The sequence below is a fragment of the Trichechus manatus genome, unplaced genomic scaffold (assembly GCF_000243295.1).
Source record: "Trichechus manatus latirostris isolate Lorelei unplaced genomic scaffold, TriManLat1.0 scaffold00117, whole genome shotgun sequence".
In the NCBI taxonomy this organism is placed as follows: domain Eukaryota; kingdom Metazoa; phylum Chordata; class Mammalia; order Sirenia; family Trichechidae; genus Trichechus; species Trichechus manatus.
In genome coordinates this window covers 3,990,341-4,017,730 of record NW_004444053.1, presented here as the reverse complement: position 1 = coordinate 4,017,730, position 27,390 = coordinate 3,990,341, and the positions used below count along the sequence as shown (strand labels likewise).

The following is a 27,390-nucleotide window of genomic DNA, read 5'->3' as shown; positions in this document are numbered from 1 at the left end:
TAGATACATGAGACTAAATGGCCAGTTCCTGTCCAGAGGCGAGATGAGGCAGAGAGGGTCAGGAGCTGGTTGAATGGACATGGGATATCCGGGGTGGAAAGGAGGAGTGTGCTGTCACAGTATAGGGAGAGCAACTATGGTCACATAACAATGTGTGTATAAATTTTTGTACGTGATACTAACTTGAATTGTAAACTTCCACTTAAAGCACAACAATTAAAAAAAAAAAAGAATTCATTCGGTAACTTCAGCAGCCTGGGAACAGTGTATACAACCTTTCTACAGAAACTTCTAATAAGGCTATAATTTGATATACATCACTATAGAACATAAGATGTGAAAGCTTTTTTGTTATGCAGCTTGGGTATAATTTGAGGAGCCCTGGTGACAAAGTGGTTATGAGCTCAGCTGCTAACCAAAAGATCAGCAGTTTCAATCCACCAGCTGCTCCTTGTAAACCCTATGGGGCAGTGGGCAGTTCTACTCTGTCCTGTAGGGTCGCTGTGAATCAGAATCCACTCAACGGTAGCAGATTTTTTTTTTTTTTTAAATATTGGAGTTTATACAACTATGTAAGATGGCACATAATACATATTACCGTTTAATTTATTTCATTCTATGATCTAGTTAATGAGCTAACTGTTGGGCAGGTTGATTTTTTGTTGTTGTTAATATAAATTTTGGGGCAGTTATCTTTGGTTTTGAAGTGCTGAATTTTAATTGAGGTCATTGTCTCCAAAACCATCCTAATTTTTTATGTTTCATTGGCTTGCTGTTTTGCATGTTTCTTTGAATAAATGTATTTTTCCCAGGTAGAGTTATTCATAAGGGTACTTTCTGCAGAACCAAGAGTTATATATATAGTACAGAGTTGGAGAAAAAGAGTTATTTCTTGGCCCCAGTCAAGAGAAAATCTGATTTAAATGCAGATGCTAATCCAGGCAACATATTTTTGAAAGAAACTGGTAGATAAAAACCATGGACATTTTGTGAGTTTTTAATCCGGTTGTGCCTTTTTTCTTTTGTGTTCTAGGAAAGTTAAAGGTGGAAATATTGATGTACATCCATCAGAAAAAGCACTCATTGTTCAATATGAAGTGGAAGCTACCATTCTTGGAGAGATGGGGGATCCCATGTTGGGAGAACGAAAGGAATGCCAAAAAATGTAAGTTTCTTTACTTGTGCACATTTTGAAAGTAGTGAACTTGGTAAACTTTATGTAAACTTGGTGTTATTTTAATCTGCATAGATGATAAATGGTTATGGCATTCATCTAGACATATTTCATATTAGTGAAGCAGATTATATTAAACTATAAATACAGTTTTATAGTACTATTTCAGAGAAAGTCAGATTTATGTAAGCATAATGGAAACTTGCTGAAAAATTCCTGTTCTGATTTATCCCATTTAGTAAATGTATATCATAGGATATAAACTAACTTGTGAAATCAATCATAAAAGATATGTTTATGTGTGACTTCTTAATTTAAGGAATTTATTTTTAAGGGGATCTTGTATTCTTTCTTCCTTGGAATTGCAGGGCCCTGGTGGCACAGTGGATAGGAGCTCGGCTGCTAACCAAAAGGTCAGCAGTTCGAATCCACCAGCCGCTCCTTGGAAACCCTACAGGGCAGTTCTACTCTGTCCTATAGGGTCACAATAAGTTGGAATCGACTCGACAACAAAGTGTTTTTTTCGTTAGTATGACTTTCAAAAACTGTCAGATGGGACACAGACCTTGAATCCGTCCCTTTAAATCTAGCCCTCTGAGAGATACTGGTAATAAGAAGCATTTTCTCACTCAATGGCTTGGGCTTAGATCTCCCAGTGTCTTTTCTTCCTGCATTTGTGATACTTCCCGAAGCCGTTTGGGAACTGACCTTCATTAGCCTGCATTTCTGCTGGTGATGATCTTGCCTTACTTCCAGTGTTTTGTGGAAGTAGAGATGATCTGAGATCACCTAGGACTCTCTCTCAGTCCTCTTCCCTCCATAAAGAAATTTGATTTGGAAACTAGTTAGAAAAATTTCTATCTATTCTGTGTTTGGTGGTATTAAACATACTCAGTTACTTGCTTCTAGGAGTGCATGTGATAGTATTTAGCACACAGAAAAGCATTCTGTTTAGTGTATAGTATATAGCAATGTTCTCAATTTGGGATGATTTTGGCTGTGTCTGGAGACATTTTTGATTGTCATAAGTGGAGGGGTCCTACTTTCATCTAACAGGTAGAAGCCAGGGTGCTGCTAAACATGCTACAATGTACAGGACAGCCTCCTACAACAAGTTATTATTTGGCCAAAATGTCTGTAGTGTTGAGGTTAATATAGCCTGCAAAGAGAAGCTGCTTAATATCTTACTAAAAACCAAAAACTACTTGCTGTTGACTTGATTTTAATGTCGACTCTATGTGTGTCAGAGTAGAACTGTGCTCCATAGGGTTTTCAGTGACTCATTTTTTTGGAAGCAGATCATCAGACCTTTGTTCTGAGGTGCCTCTGGGTAGATTTGAACTTCTAACTTTTTGGTTAGTAGCTGAGCACATTAATTGTTTACATTACCCTGGGACTCCAGTATCTTACTGTGGTCTACTAATCTGTCTTCCTTATTTGGATTTCAAGGATGACTAAACTACATAGATAATTTTTAAAGAAAGCTGAGTCCTGTAGATAATCTATTAGGTTGAAGAGAAATACATACATACTCACACAGTAGATTCTAACCCATAAGCTCACTTTTTTTGTTCTGTCATACTTTTTCTCTTGTGTGTGTGTATTGCTGCCTGAGTTTTGTTTGAGTTTTATACATTTTGAGAAAACATGAAAATAATTTGACCTCCAAAGAAAAGCCTTTTGAATCTCATACATCCATATTTCAGGAGAAATTTAATTTTTAGTTCTTAAGGATGAAGTCAGTAGCCTTATTCAACTAGTATTAAATGAGGATGTTATTGTTTGAAAGTCTTCAGGCTTTCTTGACAAGAGGTACATTCACAAGAGAGTCTGCCACCTGGAAAGAGTTACTACAGATTGTGATTAGAGTAAGTGGATTTAAACAGCAGTAAGGGAAAAACCTGAGTGTCTCAACCCCATGATACTCAACCCTGGCTGCACAAGATTTGGAGAGGAATCATATTGTGAGACCAAAAGAAGAATGTGATTTGTTGATAGTGAAAGAGATTTTATCAATGCTAGAGTATAGGGGGACTCATATAAATTGAGATGGGTGTGAAGTGAGCATGTTACTAAATTGGACTAGTCAGTGCTGTGACCCAGGTCCAGAAGACTTGTATCTCAGTCTGCAGTAGTGGGCAAAGGAATGTATGAGCACATCATCAGCAGAGACCCAATTTTCTGAAGAAGATTTCTTTGTAAGAAATTTGTGGTTATGGTCCAAAAATAATGTGAGTACTTTTCTTGTGAGTTTTTGGTATAAGCGTAATAGGTTAAGCTGTCTTAATAGGTATCCCACTGCCATCGAGTTGATTCCGATTAACAGCAACCCTATAGGACAGAGTAGAACAGCATCATAGGGTTTCCAAGGCTGTAATCTTTATGGAGGCAGACTACCACATCTTCCTCCCATGGAGCGGCTGGTAAGTTCAAACCACTGACCTTTTGGTTAGCAGCCAAGCACTTTAACCCTGCACCACAAGGACTCCTTAATAGGTATAAGCTGCCTAATCAAGATTCTATTTCTTGATTATAAGGATAATCCAGTAAACATACTGCTAATATTTTTTTAAAAATTCTAGTCCTTCCTATTTTTTCCTTGTCTTCCGTAATAGGAAAGGGTTTAGGAGAGAGATATACACACTAAAAGTAGAAAATTTATTTACCCTGGGTGGAAAGAAGATGAATCAGATTGCTAGTATATATGTTGATAGAAAATAGCTAAAAAAAGATTTGAAAAACTTGTTTATAGAGTTTTTGTTGTGCCTCTTCTCAATCAACTTTTTCGAAAGGGTCAAGATTTCCCATTTTCTTGTTAAAATTAAACATTGAGAGGTCTTTTGACAGTTTTTCTTTTAATGGAGTCTCTTTCCTATCTCTGCCTTCTGATATGCAGCTAAAACTATATAAAAATACAATCAAAAATTTAGAAATCTTAGAAGATAGGAAAATAAAACACCAAGTAGGTTAATGAGGATTTAAAATAAAGGGACTTGATGTTGCTAGAGTTCTTGTTGCAAACATTAGAAACCCCTCTAGCAAATTTAAGCCTAAAATGAATTTATTAAAGGCTGTTAAGTGGCTCACAGAATCACAGAAGAGCCAGATACTTGGGGCTGGCTATGTAACTGACCTCTAAATCACTGAACTAGTTTTTGAACAATGATTCCTGAGATACTGCATATAGAGAATTTTTCTGAGATCTCCACTCCTGCTGCCTCTCATACTTTGATGTCTCTCCACAAAAATTAGCCGTCCTCACCAGGAAATAATTCTACACAGTGGCTGCTTTCTTGTGTTTCTCTTTTTCAGTCTACACCTTGCATGGATGCATCTGCTTGATAGAGTCTCTTACCACCAGTTTGAGTTTTCATCCTGCATCTAATTTTATGTCTTCATAGATCTGCCTGCTGTAGTCCCAGACTCTGGATAACCTTTTCTTATTGAGTTCCCAGGGAATCTTCTGGGCTAAGTTAAAAAGTGAGGAGGGACTGGTTTGTTTATTTTTTAATGTACTAACCTAGGTGTATAATGTATTCATTTGTTCCTCAGGGTTTCTCATAAAAGCATCTACCTTTTTTCTTGTATACCTTCTGTATAATTACCACCAGAACAATTGAATCTGAAAAGTATCCATAATATATCTTGTCTGTATTTAAAAAATAAATGATTGTGCGTATGGTCAAGTAAATGATTTCGTTTTTAGCAATATGTGTTCTCACATCCAGTAGTGACTGAAGGCTTTCTATATATTTACATCAGAAGTACTGTTTTAAAACAGTCTGTGAATATGCTGTCCTGTCGGAGAGAGTCAGATGTAGGTTTCATGTTCCTTTTGCTATCTTGTTTGTCCAGCTTAAAGAAAATTGTTGCCTTGTAGTTTTCTAAGTCTGATTATATCTAATACTTCCTTATATTTTACTAAAGAGATATATGGCCAGGTACATTTAAGTGCTTTTTAAATTGTTTATTTGAAAGAAATATTCTTTGAAGCTATTGCTTACTTTTATAACACTCGAGTTGAGAAATTCTGATATGCTTGCAGCATTCGTCTTAAGAGTCTCAATGCCAACACAGATATAACTTCCCTGGCACGAAAGGTGGTTGAAGAATGTAAACTCATTCATCCCTCAAAACTACATGAGGTAGAGCAGCTGTTGTATTATCTACAAAACCGCCGTGATGCATTGACAGGAAAAGGTAAGTAGTAGAATTACTGATTTCTTCATGCAAAAACAGAGTTGTTTGACTATATTTTGTGCTTTTGATATTTGAATGTTTTTTTTTTTTGTGATTGCTATGAATGAGTAAGTGAATGAAAGAATAAACAATTATATTAGCTTTCTGTGTAATAGACTTTATATTAGATACTTTCACATAAAATGATCTGATATCATTTCATACTGTATGTATGTATGTTGTGTGCGTGTGTGTGTACACCTACACTGAAATTTGGAGTAAAAAAAGGAAATGTCTGTATCGTATTGCTTCTAGAATAATAAAAGGAGAGAATTTTATTACAGGAACCTTATTTTCTCTGCTCCAAATAGACTTACATTTTCTAAATTTCTTATTGATATTTAATTTATAATTTGAATAGATTATTTAAGTATTTAAATGTTAATAATATATATCACGTGCTTTAGACTATCCTAATGATATAACTTTTATTGATCTTTCTTAGGAAAATATTACTTATTCATTGTTCAGTGTCTATTATTCTTCTGTCCTCAATTCCCTCATAAAAGAACCAAGTCATTAAGAGATTAAGAACTAAGCAAATGATTATTTATGAGAGCATTTCTAAATAATTTAAACTAAAGCAAAAACATATTTCAATGGCATGTCATCTTTGATTGTCGAATGGTTAGTTATGCCATCTCACAATATTTATTAAGTCTACTTATCTTTCTTTTACCATTGGTGAGTTCTAAAGTGTGCTGCCCTTGAAATAACTTGTAAGTGCTCAGGTTTTGATTGTACTAAATAAAAAAATTTTTTAAAAAATTTCTTAGACTGTTTTGAAATTAATCAGTCTTCCCTCTCCATCCTTGACAAATAAAATGCCTATGTTTAATATATAGTTTATTAGCCCTGAACAGTATCTAACACATATTATATGATCAATATATATTTGTTGAATCAATTGAATAGCCATGAATATGTTTAAAGGCAAAACTAAGCATTTTGAACTTGATTGCTTCAAATCACATGGCTGGCACCCAGGGTGTACTTGTTAATTATAGTAAGTGCTATCTGGATAAGTAAAATATTATTTATCAAGAAGAATATTTTATAAAAAGTAGATATTTTATGTTGGAATCTCATTGCTAAGAAAGCTGTATAAATGAAGAGAGAACACATCTTAAATAGATGCAAAGTGAGCAACACTGGTCTTTGTTACTTATATTGAGTTGTATAATATAGTTAATACTGATTTTTCCTAATGCCAAATTAATATCATTCTGAAAGCATTTATAGTAAAATATCTTTTAATAAATAAAATCCCTTCACTGAGTTTTCAGAGCAGATCAGTCTCCTCACCGCCTTCCCGAGAAATTAGAGGAATATGAGGACATTTTCACGCCACCATAACCTGAAAAAAATAATTCAAATGAACATGTTTCTCTGTGTGGATACTAATATTTGAAGGCATATATGAAGTGCTTTACTATATTAAATGTACATTTATTTTAAAAAGCTATTCAGTTTTTCTTAACTTTTTAATTTGGTTTCACTGTTTCAAAGCCAGAAGCCTTGTCCTTAAAATGATTGAAACAAAGCAAATGTTTATTTCACTATGTGATTCTTTACTGTGTTTTTTCTTTGCTCACATAAAGCCACTGTTAAGGTAAATTGTTTGTGGTAAAATTTAGCCGTTGAGAAAACATGACCTTGTTTAGAATGGCTGCTGCTGTCTCTGAGCAGAATAAGGGCTAACTCCTATTGTATGTAAAACATATTTACTAATTGTAGAATAAAAGTTTTGATACTACTCTAACTTATTTAAAATAAACATGTATTGCATGTGTACTTAGGTTTGTTTTGAGCCACATCATTAAAATATTTTTGATAGCTTTTTACTAGAAAATGAAATTGTTATTAATCAAAATAATTAATTATAACAAATGGCTCAAGGTGGTGATCAGCACCTTTGATGTCTCTTTAATTTATTTGGGAACAAGTTTAAATTAGCACAAATATGGGATATTTGCCCTCTAATTTATGATCTTAATTTTACTTGTAAAAACCAATCAATTACCAACTGTTCTTTATTTTAGCTTTTAAATTATCAAGGTCATTTCTTAATTTTAATTTTTATTTTACCCAAGTCATCTCTTTTTCTTTGCCTTGTTGGCTTTCCTATTCCTACCTTAAATGTGTATTAGAAAGGGAAAGAGAGGAAACTTGAAATAGACTTTTTCTTTTTGTTGGTAAGCCTGGTTATATGCATAACAAAAAGTTACTGGAGAGGAAGATAAAACTACTGCCTAACATAACTTGGGGGATTACTTATAGATTTTATTCATTTATACTCTCCTTGATAACCTCATCAGAACAGATGAACTGTAGATGAACACTTTTTGTACATTAAAAAAAAAGTAGATTATTTTGTAGACGATTCAGTTTAAGATCTGCAGCTTAGCTAGAATTAAACTCAGCTGCTAAAAACAGAAATTTACCCAGAAACACTACAAACCTAATGCTTCTCATTAAAAAAGAATATATATGTATGTATATTTTACAGAAAAAAAAGAAAAATCGAGCAAACCTAAAGATCCACCTCCTTTTGAAGGAATGGAGGTAAGACTGTATTCTGATCTAATAGAGAATTGATTGTCGGGTGTTTACCTTTTTCCATCAATAATGCATACAATCACATTATTCAGATGTGGAATTTTAAAAAATTACTGAACTTTAGAAGTATCTGAAAAAGGTAGAATATCAGTATTTAAATTAATAAAGACAAAATTATTTGGTGTGCGTTTTAGACATAATTTATTCATAAAATAAATAAGTTGTAAAAATGTTTTAAATATTCTTATTGTAATATGTTTTAGAATGTTTATTATAGTAGATACTAATGATTTTGCACTGCATCTAAAATACTTTATATTGATAGAAAAATGTTTAAAATTTATGTACATCCCATTTTACCATGTGGTTTGTTACTATTGTATTGGAGCCCTAGCCCCCAAAGGTCTGATTTTTCCCCCTACCAAAAAAAACAGCTACTGTGAATTCTTTGGAAGTTTATCTGTTGTTGTAAAGGGTAGTTTATTAATCACAAACTATTTCTTTGACCATGGATCTGTTGAGTATTGTTTTCACTTTTAGTACTTCCTGCCGCTTCTTTTGTTTCAGATTGATGAAGTTGCTAACATTAATGACATGGATGAATACATTGAATTATTATATGAAGATATTCCTGACAAGGTTCGGGGTTCTGCTTTGATCCTGCAGCTTGCTCGAAATCCTGATAACTTGGAAGAACTACTCTTGAATGGTGATTTATAGCTATAAATATTAAAATATAAAAATAACTGTAAACCCTTTAAATGCGTATTATAATAGGGGTAGGCGTCCCTGGGTGGTGCAAACAGTTAACCTGCTTGGCTGCTAACCAAAAGGTTGGAGGCTCAAGTCCACCCAGAGGCACCTGGCAAGAAAGTCTTTGTGATCTACTTTCAAAAAATCAGCTGTTGAAAACCCTGTGGAACACAGTTCTACTCTGACACACATGGGGTTGCCGTGAGTCAGAATCAACTCAGTTGCAGCTAGTTTTATTTTTAATAGAGGTGCATGCTAAAATTATTTATACCAAAATTAGGAATGCGTATATTTTACAGCTCTCTATTACCTTCCTTTTTATTCAAATTTCTTAACATTTAGTAGTATTTAAATACTCTGTGGAGGATTCGCAAACCATTTAATTTAGATAAAGACAATCTAGCGTTAATGGTAGTGTATCTTTTCTTCTACTCTGAAAAACTTTATTTTTTAAATTAGGATGCAAGATCAAACTTCTAACATTTGCACAAGTATGTTTATAATGTTTTTATTAGTTTCAATATTAGTTTTCTGTCCGCACAGCAAAAGTTATACGTCTTTATAATTTCATTTAGATTGAATTTAACTCTATATGTTTGCCTCTCTTTGACTAGAAGTGCTTTGTAGTAAAGAAAAGGAGATATAAGGTTTTTAAAATCTTTTGCTCACTTGTAACACTCTAGAATTATTGTAAATGCATAATTCTCTGATCATACTTCTGCCAAAAAAGAAAGGAAGATATTGTTATTATCTGATTTCCTCCACATAAGAAAGAATACCTTTTTTTTTTTTTTTTTTCTATTGCCAGACTGCCTTGATGGAGGCTGGACAACACACAGCAGTAGTTTGTAGCTGCGAACGTCTATCTTGAGATCTGTCTAGAGAGCCCTAAGACATTACCAGTATTCCAATTAGAAATCTGTACATTTTAACTATTTTTAAAATTATACAACTAATACTGCAATATATTCTTTCAAAATGATTAGAATACTACAGATAAAATCTGCTTTGAACATTACCCCATAATTTGTTACGAGTTTGGAGTGCTTTCTTCCAGATCTTTTTAATATTTTTACATATATGTGTGTGTGGGTTTTTTTGTTTCCATATTAAAATATAGAGTATTGCTTTGTGTGAATTTTTAAGTTAATAGTATCATAGTATACTTCTGTTTGGTGATTTTTTTCTCCATACGGCAATATTTTGAGATTACATGCATATAGATACATATAGATATGATTAATTTCTTTTAACTACTTTCAATTATTACGTTTTATGAATTTATACATATTCTTTAACCATTTCTGTACTTGATGGGCATTAGATTGTTTTCACATTTTTCAATAAGGAGGATTGCTTCAGTGAACAGTTTTGTGCGTATCTTCTTATATATCCAAGCAAGGATTTTTTTAGGGTATGTACACAGACATAAAATTACAAAGGTCATAATGTTTTAAGGGATATTGCCAAATTGCCATCCAGAATGTTTGTGCTGCTATATCCCCATACCAGTGGAATATGAAAGTATCAAACTTTCACCTTTTTGCCAGTTGTTCAGTTGGTAAACAATATCTCATTGTTTTAAGTTGCGTTTGCCTGCTTTCTAATAAGTTTCATCATCTTCTTATGTTACTAGACTTTTGGAATTTTTCCCCTGTGAATTTTGTATTCATTCCCAAAGTATTATATATATGCACACATACATATACAGTTGATCCTCATTATTCTTGGATTCCATATTCATGAATTCACTAAAAATACTCATGGCACTTTTGCAGTCATTTGTAGACATGCATATGCACAAAGCAGCAAAAAATTGCCAGCTGATGTCAAGCAAGACTGGTTCAATATTTCCTAATTCAGAGTTCACGGGAACTTTATGGAACATAACTACTGTGCGTAACAGGAAAACTGTGTATGGTTTTCATGTCTTAAATATTTATATCCTGAATTCTAATCATTTTTCTCTTACGTACTTAGAAATAGTTTCTCTCAATCTATTACTTGAGTTTTTTCTTTTTTGTGTATGGTATCTTTTGTGATGCAGAACTTTTAAATTTTGATATACTCAAATTTAAGTCTTTTATTTTTTAAGTATTTGTAAGAAGACCTCTCTGACCCTAAGGCTTAGTAGATATTCTCCTATATTTTTTCAAATATTGTTTAATGTTTGTTTTATTTTACATTGAGGTTTTTAATTTACTTAGAATTTTTTAATAACAACTTCGATGCGATATCATTTATTACTCTTTTACAGTGTACGGTTCAGTGGTTTTTAGTGTATTCACAAAGTTGTACAAACATTGCCACTATTTAATTACAGAGCCTATTATCACCTCAGCAGTAAACCCCATGCCAATTAACAGTCACTCCCCAAAGACAGACTCTGAGAGTGGAGCCTTTCAGCCAGCATCCAAATAGGTCAAATAGTGACAATTCTCTGGGGATGTGGCTTTTGGGGATCTCCAAACTGTTCTGTCTCCCAGTTGCTATTAGGCTACTGGTTTTCACGGATAGCACTGATGCTGTTGATTCTCAAGGTCTACCCTGAAGCTGGGCTGAGGGGGATAGAATTAGGGAAAGTTAAAATGCCACAAAGCTCACTGTTCTTATCAGTATTTTTTTTTTTTTCCTGGAATAAACACTCCTTGAATTGTTGTGTTTAGTTACTTTGCAGAGTTCTGAAATGTTGATTTTGACAATTTTTTCCAGTGTTCTCATTCTGCTTATATAGGAGTGTATTTTTGGAAATCTTTACTCTGCCATGCTGGAAGTGCTTGGCCCTAGAATTTATTTTTGTTTAAGGTGGGTAGTAGAGATTTAATTTTACTTTTTTCCATATTGGATAGCCAGTTATCCCAACCTACTTAGTGGAATGCCCAAAGATTTGAAACACCTTTTCTACCATATACCTGCCATTCTTTTATTCGGCAGATATTTCTTAAACATTTTTTCTGTGCCAGGTACTATTCCCATATATACATGGGTCTGTTTTGCTGCTCTGTTTTCTGTTCCATTGATCTATTTGGGGATTCCTATGCCTGTACCATACTGTTTGTTATTGTTGTTGTTATGTTTTGTTTTTTAATTAGAGCTTTAGAACGTGTAAGACAAGTGCCCCAATGTGCTTCTTTTTCCCTCCCAGATTTGATTGAGAATCCCTTTATCAAATTCTCTAAAAAATCACAATGGATTTTGATTATGATTGTGTTCAATTTATCAATTAATTTTGAGTTGTCATTTATCCTTCTATAAACTTTGTAATTTTCTTTTGGCTGTCACTTAGTAACCTGTATACAATTTCTATAGCTATGTTTTTATTGAGACATTCTATGTACATAACTATACTAAAGGAAAAAAATGAAATAAAAATTGCCAAATAGGTCACTAAACCTTTGTCTAAATCCATGACATTATAGAACATTATTTTCCAAGGTACAGTTTAAGAAATACTGCTTCCTCTGGATTACAGTGGTCAAATGCATTTGGGAAATACTGAATTAAGCTAAACTACACTCTTTATTAATTAGTACTTTCTGTTTTTTGGAGACTTTGCATTTTAATGTGCATTCCCTGCCTATGTATTTGACTTCAGAGTAATAACGTTCAAAGCATATACTACACCAGCGCTCTGCAAGATAGATTGTGAAATGCTATTATAGACTGTTTTTTAGTTTGTTAAAAAATTCCTTATTTAACTAGATTAATAGTTAAATACAGTTAATTCTTGTTTTTTTTTTAATAATCTAAATGGCCAGAGAGCTCAAATAACCTGAAATTTTTCATTACCATAATAAATATTGATAATGAACTTCATGAAGTACAGTAGTTCCCAAGTGCCTATTGGTCTCTGTATTTTAAATAAAATTTTTTATATCATTTTGATTATTTTAAGAGTTATATACCTCACAACAAGCTAAATTTGAACCCAGTCTCATTACTTTATGTTTATTTAATATATGGTAATTCTTGTTAATCAGGTCATTAATTTTACCTTGCTTAAGACAAAAAAATCTAGCAGAGATGTTTATTAACTTAGCCTGAAGCTAATTTTATGAAATATTTTAAATTGTATGTCTGATACTGATACTGAAATATTAGCATGATACTGAAATATTACCTATTTTTCTGTGCATAAATTTTGTTGTTAGATGCCATTGAGTCACTTCCAACTCATAGCAACCCTATGTACAACAGAACGAAACACAGCACGGTCCTGTGCCATTCTCATAATCGTTGTTATGCTTGAGCCCATTGTTGCATAAATTTTCTTTACTTGTTAATTTGCTTTAATAGAGCTAGTTTTAGCCTGTTAAGCTGTTCATTATTTTTTTATAGACTTATCTTAGTTTTTTTCTTAGTCTCAAATACATGAAATCATATGTTAGAAAAGAAAAATTGAGGTGGAGCCAACATGGCGCTATAGACAGAAGCACCGCACCGTCCCTTCACAGAAAAGACTCAAAAAACTAAGTAAAATGAGACAAACATCAGTCCCGGAACCCTAATCGTCAAATGAAAAGATAAAGAACCCAACCAAACACCGAATGGAATAAGAAAATGACAGAACAGAGAACAAAGAGAGTTACGAGCGGAGGTCCCCTATCAGCTAACACAGCATGGATCCACCATCTTGGACTCCTGCCTGAGGTCGGCGGACAGGAAGTACGGGAAAGCAGATTCACGAAGTTCCCAGCAGAAGACAGAACACCTGGTAACCAGTGAAACACACTTTCCCAGCCCCCAGCCTGCCTCCTCCTGCTCAACCTTCGCTTTTTCCTGGCTGGCCAGTCCGCGACTTCCCGGTAGGCCTCTTCCTGGCTTCCCAGCAGGCCAACTCCTGACTTCCCAGCTGTCCGATTCACTGCTTCTCATCTGTCCGATTGCCAGTTTCCCAGCAGGACAATTCCCAGCTTCGCAAAGAGCCGATTCGCTGTTTCCCAGCGGGCCGATCCACCACTTCCCAGTGGGACATGACCACGGCATGGGAGGTGCCAGTTCTGTGCTGCCCAGATTAACCCTGTCTACACCAGCCAATATCTTCACTGCCATTTCTTTGTTGCTGGTGTTTCTTTTTTTGGCCTCTTTTGGTTTCTTCCCTGCCTCTCACTTCCTCCCCCTCCTTTCTCTCGAACACCTGACTCTGTGTGCCATCTTTGCTTCTTCTTGACAGGCTGTGAAGTGTCACTCAGCTGGGGAACTGCTTCCCTGATCCACGCAAACGTGTTGCTGGGATACCTGGGGGCTTTTTTTCTTTTTCTTGTTTGTTTGTTTTCTCTTTCTTTTTATTTTTCTTTGTTTCTCGGTTTCTCGTCTCTTTGTACGTCTTTTCTTCTCTCCTGAATATCTGGCGTTGTGTATCATCTCCACCCCTTTAGTGGGGCTATATTGCACAGCTTGGGAGCTGCTTCCCCAGTCTGCACAGCTGCGCCGATGAGCTCCCTGGGGGCATTTTTTTTCCTTTTTGTTTTTCTTCATTTCTTGGTTCCTTGTCTTTCTGCTCCAACAGTAAGCTCCCTCAGCACTGTTTCTTTTTTTTTTTGCTCCCGTTTCTCTCTTCTCTCTCTTCGTTTTCATACCCAAACTAGCTCCACACATGACAACCTCCCCCTCCCCCTCCCTCCTGCCTATCTGCACCATGTACTGAACATTGCACTCCCGAGCAACACAGGCACCTCCTACTAGCACCTGCCCTGCATTGACCCCTGGTTCACCTTGTTGGCCCCAGGATGTCCCACAAACAACCAATCCCAGCCCCTCCCCTTCAGCTAGACCAGCTCTGCTGCACTGTAGCTGAGCAGCTGGCCCTGCCCATTGGACAAAGAGGTGAAAAACATCGTGTCTACAGACCAGCAAACAACAAAGAACACACAGCCTGCCTGCTCATACATAACCAAATAAAAATCAGAACAAAACAAACCAGTTTACAATCAATAAACGAAGAAAATAACTACTGAATGTCCCAAAGACAGCAGACAATATCAGAACATATGTAAAAAAAAAAAAAAAGGACAAGATAGTTCCAGTAGGCATCCAAAATAAAACACCAGATGAATTTCCAGTAGAAGAAAAGGCACTAGAATTACTGGAAGGGGAATCCAAATCTCTGATATTCAGAGCTACCCAAGAGTTGAAGGAAAAGGCAGACAAAAATGAGGAAAAAATAGACAAATTTGTGGAAAAGACGGACAAGTTCATGGAAAATACAGGCAAAAAAAAAAAAAGGAAGAATTCAGGAAATAATACAGGAACAAAATTTCAAAATAAATTCACAACTAGAAATCATAAAAAAACAACAAATAGAAATCCGAAAGATAAAAAGCAAGATTTCAGAAATGGACAGTACCATAGAAGGGCTGAGAAACAGGTCTGAAACAATGAAAGACAGGATCAGCGAAATTAAAGACAAACATTTGGATACAACTTTGTTTGAGGAAACATCAGGAAGAAGAATGGAGAAAAATGAAGAAACCCTGAGAATTATGTTGGATACAATCAAAAGCAAAAATTTACAAGTAATTGGAGTTCCAGAACAGGGAAAAAATGGAAAACACAGGATCACTGAAGAATTGCTGACAGAAAACTTCCCTAATGTCATGAAAGATGAAAAGCTGACCATGCAAGAAGCTCAATGAACCCCATATAGGATAGACCCCAAAAGAAAATCACCAAGGCATATCATAATCGCACTCCCTAAAACAAAAGACAAAGAATCTTGAGAGCAGCTAGAGAAAAAAGAAAAGTCACATACAGAAGGGAAACAATAAGACTAAGTTCTGATTACTTGGCAGAAACTATGCAAGCAAGAAGACAATGGGAAGACGTATATAAAACCTTGAAAGAAAAAAATTGCCAACCAAGAATAATATATCCTGCAAAACTCTATTGTTCAAATATGGCAGTGAAATTACAACATTTACAGATAAACTGAAATTACAGGAATATGTAGAAACCAAACCAAACTTACAAGAATTATTAAAGGGAGTCCTTCCGTTTGAGAACAAACAACATCAGATGACAGCCTGACTCTAGGACACAGGATCGCACCAGCCAGATACTGACCTAGGAAATGAACTCTCAAGGACTATTCAAAACCAAAAGATTTACAACAGTGAACCAGAGAGATTGATCTGCAAATGACAACAGCATGAGAACAAGAAAAGAGTGAATAAATGGTGAAGGTATAGAACTTTCTAATGGAGAGGAAGGCAGGGGGATACCAAGTAATAATAGACTGGTTCAAACCTAGGAAGATAAGGGTAAATTTCAAGGTAACCACAAAGAAAGTTAACAAACTTACTCATCAAAATAAAGCAGAAAAACAGTCTCAGTGAAAACAAAATCTACAAAAACAAAAGAAATGAAAAAAAAATCTACAAACAAAAGGAATTCAGCACAGGAGAGTAAGAGGAACACAGAAAAAAAGCCCTACAAAATGACAGCAATAAACACACCTATCAATAATTACACTGACCATAAATGGCCTAAATGCACTAATAAAGAGACAGAGAGTGACAGAATGGATTAAAAAAACAGGATCCATCAGTATGCTGTCTACAAGAAACACACCTTAGAAACAAAGGCATAAATTTATTAAAAATCAAAGGATGGAAAAAAATACATCAAGCAAACAGCCACCAGAAAGGAGCAGGAGTGACAATACTAATCTCAGGTAAAATAGACTGTTTAAAAAAACCAACCATAAAAGACAAAGAAGGACACTATATCATGATTAAAGGGACAATCTGTCATGAAAGACATAACCATAATAAGTATCTACGCATCCAATGACAGGGCTCCAAAATACGTGAAACAAACTTTAACAGCTCTGAAAAGAGAAATTGACAGTTCCACTATAATAATACAAGTCTTCAACACACCACTCTTGGTAAAGGACAGAACATCTAGAAAGAAACCCAGCAAAGATACAGAAGATCTAAAGGCTACAATCAGTCAACTTGAACTCATAGACATATATAGAACACTCCACCCAACAGCTGTAAAGTACACATTCTTTTCCAATGCATATGAAACGTTCTCCAGAATAGGCCACAAAGTAACCCTCAGCAAAATCCAAAACATTGAGATAATACAAAGTATTTTCTCTGATTACAGCACCATCAAAGTAGAAATTAACAACAGAAAGAGCAAGAAAAAAAAATCAGTTACATGGAAAGTAAATAACACCCTGCTTAAAAACCACTGGTTAATAGAAGAAATCAAAGATGGAATCAGAAAATTCCTAGAATCAAATGGGAATGAAAACAGATTATACCCAAACCTTTGGGACACAGCAAAGGCTGTGCTCAGAGGTCAGTTTATAGCAGTAGATATACACATCAAAAAAGAAAGGACAAAATCAAAGCATTAGCTACGCAACTTGAACAAGGGACAAAATCAAAGCATTAGCTACACAACTTGAACAAATAGAAAGAGAACAGCAAAAGAAGCCCACAGCCACCAGAAGAAAGGAAATAATAAAGATCAGAGCAGAAATAAATGAAACAGAGAATAGAAACCAATAGAAAGAATCAACAAAACCAAAAGTTGGTTCTCTGAAAGGAACAACAAAATTGACAAACCACTAACCAAACTGACAAAAGAAAAACAGGAGAGGACACAAATAACCCAAATAAGAAATGAGGGATATTACAACAGACCCAACTGAAATAAAAAAGATCATAACATAGTATTATAAAAAACTATGATCCAGCAAATTTGAAAATCTAGAGGAAATGGACAAATTTCTAGAAACACACTACCTACCCAAGCTATCACAAATTGATGTTGAAAATCTGAACAGACCGATAAAAGGAGAAGAGATTGAAAAGGTAATAAAACTCCCAACAAAAAAAGCTCTGGCCCAAATGGCTTCAGTGGAGAATTCTGCCAAACATTCAGAGAAGAGCTCACACCAGTACTACTCAAACTATTTCAGAACATAGAAAAGGAAGGAATACTTCCAAATTCATTCTATGAAGCCAGCATAACCCTGATACCAAAACCAGGCAAAGACACCACAAAAAAAGAAAATTACAGATCAGTGTCTCTCATGAATATAAATGTAAAAATTCTCAAGAGAATTCTAGCCAATAGAATTCAGCTTCATATCAAAAAATAATACACCATGACCAAGTAGGATTCATACCAGGTATGCAACGATGGTTCAGCATTAGAAAATCAAAGTAATCCAACACATAAGTAAAACAATCACATGATCATCTCAATTGATGCGGAAAAGGCATTCAAAAAAGTCCAACACCCATTCCTGATAAATACTCTCAATAAAATAGGTATAGAAAGGATATTCCTCAACATTATAAAGGGCATCTGTACAAAACCAACAGCCAACATCATTCTTAATGGAGAGAGGCTGAACTCATTCCCCTTGAGAACCTTTATTACCACTCCTATTTAACATTGTGCTGTACGTCCAAGCTAGAGCAATAAGGCAAGAGAAAGAAAGGGCAGCCAAACTGGTATTGAAGAAGTAAAACTACCCCTATTTGCAGATGATATAATACTGTATATAGAAAACCCCCAAAGACTCCATGAGAAAACGACTGGAACTTATAGAGTCAGCAGAGTAGTAGGATATAAGATAAACATACAGAAATCTGTTGGAGAGAATAAAGAGAATGACGAAAAGGAAAAGAATAGCATTTATAATAGTCCCTAAAAACAAAAAAATGCTTAGGAATAAATCTAACCAGGGATGTAAAAAGACATATACAAAGAAAACTACAAAGCACTACTGCAAGAAACCAAAAGAGATCTACATAAATGGAAAAACATACCATGCTTATAGATAGGTAGACTCAATATTGTGAAAATGATGGTTCTACCCAAAGTGATCTACAAATACAATGCAATCCAGATCCAAATACGAACAACATTCTTTAAACAGATGGAAAAAAAATCAGTAACTTTATATGGAAAGGGAAGAGGCCCTGGATAAGTAAAGCGCTATTGAAGAATAAAGTAGGAGGACTCGCACTACCTGACCTCAGAACCTACTATACAGCTACGGTAATCAAAACAGCCTGGTACTGGTACAAAGACAGATATATTGACCAATGGAACAAAATCGAGAATCCAGATGTAAATCCATCCACCTACGGTCACCTAATCTTCAACAAGGGCCCAAAGTCCATCAAAAGGGGTAAAAGACAGTCTTTTTCACAAACTGCTGGCAAAACTGGATGTCCATCTGCAAAAAAATGAAACAGGACCCATACCTCACACCATACACAAAACCTAATTCAAAATGGATCAAATCCTAAATGTAAAACCAAAAACTATAAAGATCATAGAAGAAAAAATTGGATCACTGCTAGAGACCCTAATACATGGCATTAACAGGATACATACAAACTCCATAAGATAAGCTGGATAACTGGGATCTTCTAAAAATTAAACTGTTATGCTTGTCAAAAGACTTCACCAAAAGAGTAAAAAGAGAACCTGCAGACTGGGAAAAAAATTTTGGCTGTTACAAATCCAACAAAAGTCTAATCACTAAAATCTGCAGGAAAATCCAATACCTCTACAAAAACAGGACAAATAATCTAATTAAAAAATGGACAAAGGAAATGAATGGAGACTTCACCAAAGAAGACATTCAAGTGGCTAACAGATATATGAGGAAATGCTCACAATCACTAGCCATTAGAGAAATGCAAATCAAAACCACAATGAGATACCATCTCACCCTGGCATTAATGACACAAATGAAAAGAAAAAAAAAACAAAATAACAAAAACATAAAATAAGAAATATTGGTGAGGCTGTGGGGAGATTGAAACTCTTATGCACTTCTGGTGGAAATGCAAAATGGTACAGCTGTTTTGGAAAACGATATGGCACTTCCTTAGAAAGCTAGAAGTAGAAATACTATATGATCCAGCAATCCCACTCCTAGGAATATATCCTTGAGAAATAAGAGCCGTCACACGAATAGACATATGCACACCCATGTTCACTGCAGCACTCTTTACAATAGCAAAAAGATGGAAACAACCTAGATGCCCATCAACAGATGAATGGAGAAACAAACTGTGGTACATACACACAATGGAGTACTATGCAACGATAAAGAACAATGATGAATCTGTGAAGCATCTCACAACGTGGATGAGTCTGGAGGGCATTATACTGAGTGAAATAAGTCAATCACAAAAGGACAAGTATTGTATGAGACCACTACTATAAAAACTTGTGAAAAGGTTTACACCCAAAAAGAAACAATCTTTGATGGTTATGAGGGAGACGAGGAGTGGGAGTGGAAAAATACTAAATAGACAATAGATAAGTAGTAACTTTGGTAAAGGGTAAGACAGTATACAGTACTGGGGCAGCCAGCACAGCTTGTTCAGGATAATGTCATAGAAGCTCCATACAAATCCAAAGTCCCTTAGGGATTGAATTACTGGGCTGAGTGTTGTGGGGACCATGATCTCAGGAAACATCTAGCTCAATTGGCGTAACATAGTTTATAACAAAATGTTCTACATTCAACTTTAGTGAGTAGCGTCTGAGGTCTTAAAAGCCTGTGAGCAGCCATCTAAGATACTTCACCGGTCTCACCCCTTCTGGAGCAAGGGATAATAATGAAAACTAAAGACACAGGGAAAGTTTAGTCCAAGGGACTAGTAGACCACAACTACCACAGCCTCCACCAGACTGAGTCCAGTACAACTAGATAGTTCCTGGCTACCACCACTGCCTGCTGTGACAGGGATCACAATAGAGTGTCCAGGACAGAGCTGGAGAAAAGTGTAGAACGAAATTCTAACTCACAAAAAAAGACCAGACTTACTGGACTGACAGAGACTGGGGAAACCCTGAGAGTATGGCCCCCGGACACCTTTTTAGCTCAGTAATGAAGTCACTCCAGAGGTTCACCTTTTAGCCAACGATTAGACAGATCCATAGGACAAAATGAGACTAAAGGGGCACACCAGCCCAGGGGCAAGGACTAGAAGGCAGGAGGGGATGCTGAAGCTGGTAATAGGGAACACAGGGTCGAGAAGGTAGAGTACTGACATGTCATGGGGTTGTTAACCGGTGCCATAATACAGTATATGTTCTAACTGTTTAATGAGAAGCTAGTTGGTTCTGTAAACCTACATCTGAAGTACAATTTAAAAAAAGAAAAAAATTGGTAGTACAGTAGCAAGATTACAAATGGAAATGAAAATCAAGAAATAAATGGCCATCTTATTATTTTATTATCACCCATAATACTCATATTCTATTCCTTTATATCATTTTATTTTTCTGTTTATAGTTGTAGGTATATGCTAAAGAGTTTTTAAATAAAAGTTGTATTTTAGTTTTAAAAATAGCTTTCTGTGTTGGGAAAAAAAAGTCCTGCTTTTTTGTTCCAGTTCTATCTTAGGCTTGTTATTTATTAATGACTTGACATTTAAAACCAAATCATCCTTTATACCAGAGGCAAGGTGAATGATCGTTTTTATACATCTCCTTTTTCTTTAGAAACTGCCCTCGGTGCATTAGCAAGAGTCCTGAGAGAAGACTGGAAACAAAGTGTTGAGTTAGCTACAAATATAATTTACATCTTTTTTTGCTTTTCAAGGTAAATATAAAAATTATGAAGTAAAATAAAAGTGGTAGTCTGTCTCTGTTTTTCTCTATGCCATTGGTTCAGTCTGTAAATCACTTGTTTTCTTGGGCTTTCTTTGTGTCTTCTCATACTCTGCCTCTGAACTCTTATTTATCTGTGTTTCCCATTCTCTGTCCTGCTCTCTTATTTTTTTATTCAGTTGACACATACCCATGCATGTACACACACACACACACACACAGAAATACACATGCATGCACACACACACAGTAAGGTAGTATAATGGTTTAGAGTTTAAGGCTCTGGAAGTAGACTGTTTGGATTTGCATCCCAGCCCTGCTATTTATTAGCTTTTTGACCTTGGTTATGTTACATTACTTCTCTGTATCTCACTTTCCTTATCTGCAAAATGTGGATAGTAATACGAGTCAGAATCGACTCGATGGCAACGGGTTCGATTTTTTGGTTTAGGGTAGTTTTTAGGATTAAATGAATTAATGAACTAAAATATATAGAATAAAGCTTGGCCCAGAGAAAGTGCTCAATAATTGTTATTGTTATATATACAAATACATGTACACATGTGTATATGTTATGTATCCATATGTATTATTTATCAACGTATATTCTTTACAAAGAGGATGTTTATTCAGACATTGTGAAAAATTTCTAGCCAGTTCTTAGAGAATTGCTTGCCTCTATTCTAAAAATGTGCCAGCATTACCAAATATATTTATTGAATAAATATCTGAATGAATGAATTGTTTAGGAAATATGTACAACCCTGATTACTAGTATGTTATTGGTTTGTTTGTTCTCTCATACCAGTTTTATGCAATAAATAAGATGTAGTTCTAGTATTGTTACATTATTAATTTTATCAGACGGTAGTCTGAAAATTTGAGAGTATCTGACTGAGTAGTTAATTACAAAAATGTATTTTAATTCTAACTTCTTAAAAATAATTAACAAGTGATTTCAGGTAAGTGTAGTATGTTAAAATATATTTAAAACTAATCTTATGATTTCGAGTCTTTCTGGTATACTATGAGTATGTTCATTTATTGCTTGTACTAATGTGTACCCAAAACAAATTTCCTCAACCCATAGAGTGTATTCCTTTAAATACCTGTTAAAATCTCTTCTTTAAAGCTTTTCTCAGTTTCATGGACTTATTACCCATTATAAAATTGGAGCTCTGTGTATGAACATCATTGATCATGAGTTAAAAAGACATGAGCTTTGGCAAGAAGAACTTTCTAAAAAGAAGAAAGCTGATATCCTTTAAGAATGGAATTTCACCCCATTGTTGCCCGTTGCTGTAAGCTTTGGATAAATGGGATGGTTTTGTTGTTGTTATTTTTATTTGCCATTAAGATTACTTGGAAAAAAGACAAGATGTTTAGTGTGTTGAAGGTTAAGATAAAGATTGAAAATATCAGAATGAATATAGTTTGACATATGTTTTTTGTCTCTTCACAACTTTGATTAGTTAGGTAGTGGGAGCAAGCAGTGGTGGTTGTGGATAACTGGATTGGTGAGTCCCTAAGTGGCTACACCAGATGTCCATTAAGATCCTTTGGTTAGTTAAAGCCTGGTTTACCACTGATGCTTTTGTACTTCTCTGAGTACTAGAGTGACTTTGCTTAGAATGAATGTAAATTTGGTGATGAACCTAATTTTGAATTCTGTTTTTCTAATTAAGTGCAAAAATACTTTCTTAATATATACAAATTGGAGAGGCCTATAAAATGATAGAACCTGTGAAAGGAACCTTAGAAATTAACCTATCTTGCAATAAAAGAATCTTTTCTGTAACATCCCTGGCAGATGGTTATAATAGGCTCTTCTCTAACAGTGTAACTGCTTAGTGATTCAGTTCATTCTATGGTTTGGGCTTCTACTTATTATAATATTCTTTTGTTTAGTGAACCAAAGTCCATTTCTCAATAACTTCTATCATTTTGTTCTAGCCTTCCATAGTGAAGCAATAGAGAATAAGGACATTTGCTTCAATATCACAGTTCTCACATTTGAAGATATTTGTCATATTGCCTCTACAAATCAATTCTAGATTGAATGCCCTGGTTTATTCATATCGGTCTTTACATGACATGTGTTCCAGATTAACAAGCATGCTAGTTCCTTTCCTTTGAACCCAACATTTATTGATGTCTTTTAAAAAGTGAAAACATTATTTCTGTTGTACAAAATACCATACTTTTCATACCTCCCTTTAGTGGAAAAAGTGGACAATGTTCTTATATTAATTTTGGCTTCCAAAGACTCTAGACTTGAATTTTATCTCAACTGTGATATATAGATTAATCGTGAGCGTTCTGTAAGGATCTCTCAGGCTTTTATAATTGTCATTTGGAATCCCCAAGACACTATAAAAATGCACCCCTCCCCCCCAAACTTTGAATTCTCTTAATTAGGATCTCTCCAGGTTTAGAAATTTTCTGTGTTTGCTGTAAGCTTCTTGTATCTAGAGTGGTATTGACCTGTACTACTAGGACAACTTAATAACCTTGGAGACTTGAGATCAACCCTGGAGCCCAAAGCCTCCTGAATGGTTCAGTATAACCAAAATTTATTTAAATAGGAGAGGAAGGGAGAGGACCACTACTGGGACTTTTTAGTAATCGTTAATTTGCTATGCATTCTTTGTGATTGTGATTAGTGACAAGAACTGATTTTATTTCAGGACATGTATTTCTGTCAGAACCTATTGATTGTAAGATATACTTTTATTTATGAACCACTAAGAAAGGAAAGAATGTGTCCAATTAAACCATGACACATCATGGATTGTAAGACACATCCCAATTTTGCAGTAGTTAAAATGTGGGGAAAGTGTGTCTTAGAATCAGTGGGTTGTGATAATTGAGGAGACATCAAAATTACCTTTCAGAATTCTGGCCCTTTTTCTTGAAATATGTACTATTTTACGAAGCCCTAAGTTTTCTTCTGTTTTGATGCAAATAACATTCAAGAAAGTCAACTGCTTGATTCATGTTCTGGGGTTATTCTTGGGGATTGTCAAGTCAAACTAAAGTAACTGGTTATTTCTGCAAGTCCAGGGTACTATTATGGACTATAAGATGTACTTTTTAAAATTTGTTTACCTGTAATTCTAGAATACTTCTTTTGGAATCTCTAGTCTGAAGAGGGTGGTAAAAAGTTTTAGATCTAATCTGCATTCTTTAAATATTCTGGGCATCTGTCTGAAGCTGAATTCAGTGTTTAATTAATTAATTTACTTGTTATGGATCCATTTGATAATCTGTTGAAAGTTCTAGACTTTACACCTACATAAAATATTTGTGTGCAGTTTCTGCGGATTCAAGTACTTGGTGAAAGTCAGAAGTGTGCACACTATGACTCTGAGGGTATGCTTGATCCCTAGGCTAGGACGTCGTATTATAGCACAGTTATTGTGCAGAGAAGAACATTTTAGTTAAAATAAACTATTGGCTAGAGAAAATAATGGAATAAAGTTGCATATAAAATTTAATAGTGCTGTTTGTCATAATATTTTTCAGTAAGTTTTATTTGCTTCAGTGAGTCCATATGATCCTTAACTTAGGTTGTTTACTTGATGAAGACCCTGAAAACCAAACCTTGAGAAAGGATTATGAAAAAACATTTAAAAAATACCAAGGGCTTGTGGTAAAACAGGAACAGCTTTTACGAGGTATGAATTCCTAAACAATTAGAAATGCAATTGATTACTCTAAAAACATTTATTTTGTTCTAGTTTTATCATTCTAGTAAAATAACAGAATAACTGAAAATTCTGTAAGTTTTAATATGCTATGAGTTCATCTGTCTTTAGCTTGAGTAACAATGTTTTAAATATAACTGCATTATCTTTCCACCAAAGGGCTCTGTTTAGCTCTTAAATGTATATGTATTTATAATGTATTTACTCAAAGAAGATTTTTTAATCTAATGTGTGACCTTTTTAATAAGAATCCTGTTTTCTGCAAATCTTAACTTACTTGTCTTATATAATAGTAAATGATTTTGTTACTTTCCATGGAAATTGATGTAAATGTTTTCAAAATATTTCTTTTTTAATAGAAAATAGTCCCATGTTTCTGGGCTTTTTGAGAGAGAGAAAATTTCAGTAGTATGTTTTCTAGGTCATTAATAAGACACAAATCCTGTGATGGTCACTGAGAATGATGTGGGGCTTTTAAGTGTGCAATTTAATTTCTTGTTCGCAGTTGGTTATTGATTTTTAGGTCAGCTCATTGGCCCGTTGTACAATGAAAACTATAAAACATTACTGAAAGAAATTAAATAAATAATAAATGGAAGAGCATCTTGTGCTCATGGATCAAAAGACCCAATATTTTTAAGATGTCAATACCTCCTAATCTGCAGATCTGGTACAATACTAATCAAACTTCCAGTAACCTTCTTTGCAGAAATAGAAAAGCAAATCTTCAGATTTATATGGAACTGTAAGGGGCTCCAAATAGCCATAGCAATTTTAAAAATTATAAAGCTGCAGTAATCAAAACAGTCTGGTATTGGTATAATAATAGACAGATAGACCAGTGGAATAGAATAGAGAGTCCAGAAATAAATCTGCACATCTGTGGTCAGTTAATCAACAACAAGGATGCTAAATCCATCCAGTGGGGAAAGAATAGTCTCTTTAATAAGCAGTGCTGGGACAACTGGATTTCCAAAACGTAAGAACGAACCTGGATCCATACCTTACACCACAGATGAAAACTAACTCAAAATGGATCAAAGACCTAAATGTAAGATCTTAAAACCATAAAACTCTTAGAAGAAAACATATGGGTAATTCTTTGACTTCTAGTTTACAGCAATGGATTCTTAGATATGACACTGAAAACACAAGCAACAGAAGACAAAACAGATAAATGGGACCTCCTCAAAGTTTAAAACTTTTGTTCATCAAAGGACTTTATCAACAAAATGAAGAGAGAACCTACAGATTGGGAGAAAATTTTTGGAAACCGTATTTCTGATAAAAGTTTATTATCTAGAATACATAAAGAACCCCCTACAACTTAACAACAAAAAGACAACACAATCAAAAAATGGGCAAAGGACTTGAATAGACATTTCACTAAAGAAGAAATAAGCCAATAAGAAATGGCCAATAAGCACATGAAAAGATACTGAACATCATTAGTCATTAGGGAAACTAAAATCAAAACCACAATGAGATATCAGTTCACACCCACAAAGATGGCTATGATTAAAAAACATGGAAAACATCAGGTGTTGGCGAAGATGTGGAAAAACAAACTTATCCATTGCTGATGGATTGTAAAATGGTACAGCCACTGTGGAAAGCAGTCTGGTGGTTCCTCAAAAAGTTAAACATAGAATTATTATACAATCTATCAGTTCTACTTCTAGATATATACCCAAAAGAATTTAAAGCAGAAACACAAACAGATACATGTACATTAACCTTCATTATAGCGGCAAGGCCAAGATGGCAGAGTAGTCAGATGCTTCCTGTGGTCCCTCTTACAACAAAGACCTGAAAAAACAAGTGAATTGATTATACATGACAATCTAGGAGCCCTGAACATCAAAGGCAAAGTTGAGAAATCGGACTGAGTGGCAGGGGGAGGGAGAGACAGTTCGGAAGCAGCACGGAGTTGCCAAACCTAACCTGGTGGGAGCCGGCATCCTTCAGGACATATAGACTGGCATGCACGGTGAGACAACCAGTGGCGTTTGTGAGGCGTTTTCCACATAGGGAGAGACCAAGCAGCGGAGAGTCTACTCACACCATTGGACTCAGTGAAAAGCAGCACTCAACTGGGAAAAGATAAGTAAATGCATCTGACCTACCGCATGGATCAAAAAACACCCGCTTTGGGAAAAACTTCCCTCCCGTTTACCTGCCACCTCCTTGCTCTGCACCAGGTTAGCTTCTGCAATTGCCGAGTCCCCTGGGCCGGAAGTGGGACCCATCACTCACCCTGAGCCATTCTCCTGGCCTTGGAGAGGGAACAAATTAACAAAGAGGAAAAAATAATCTGCTGGCTCCTCGAAGCCAGCAACTCAGGAAGACACA

The 27,390-nt window shown here is 35.0% G+C and overlaps 1 protein-coding gene across 4 annotated transcripts in view; it reads left to right on the top strand.

The window, feature by feature from the left end:
• KIFAP3 (kinesin associated protein 3) overlaps positions 1–27,390 on the top strand; it is a 249,379-nt gene that overhangs the window by 27,924 nt on the left and 194,065 nt on the right. For all 4 annotated transcript variants that reach the window (XM_023738447.1, XM_004384098.1, XM_023738449.1 and 1 more), the window contains exons 2-8: positions 1,034–1,165; positions 5,220–5,374; positions 7,923–7,978; positions 8,540–8,681; positions 21,224–21,323; positions 22,464–22,588; positions 24,910–25,008. In XM_023738447.1, the coding sequence (XP_023594215.1) occupies positions 1,034–1,165; positions 5,220–5,374; positions 7,923–7,978; positions 8,540–8,681; positions 21,224–21,323; positions 22,464–22,588; positions 24,910–25,008 (809 nt within the window). The remainder of the gene's footprint in view (positions 1–1,033; positions 1,166–5,219; positions 5,375–7,922; positions 7,979–8,539; positions 8,682–21,223; positions 21,324–22,463; positions 22,589–24,909; positions 25,009–27,390) is intronic.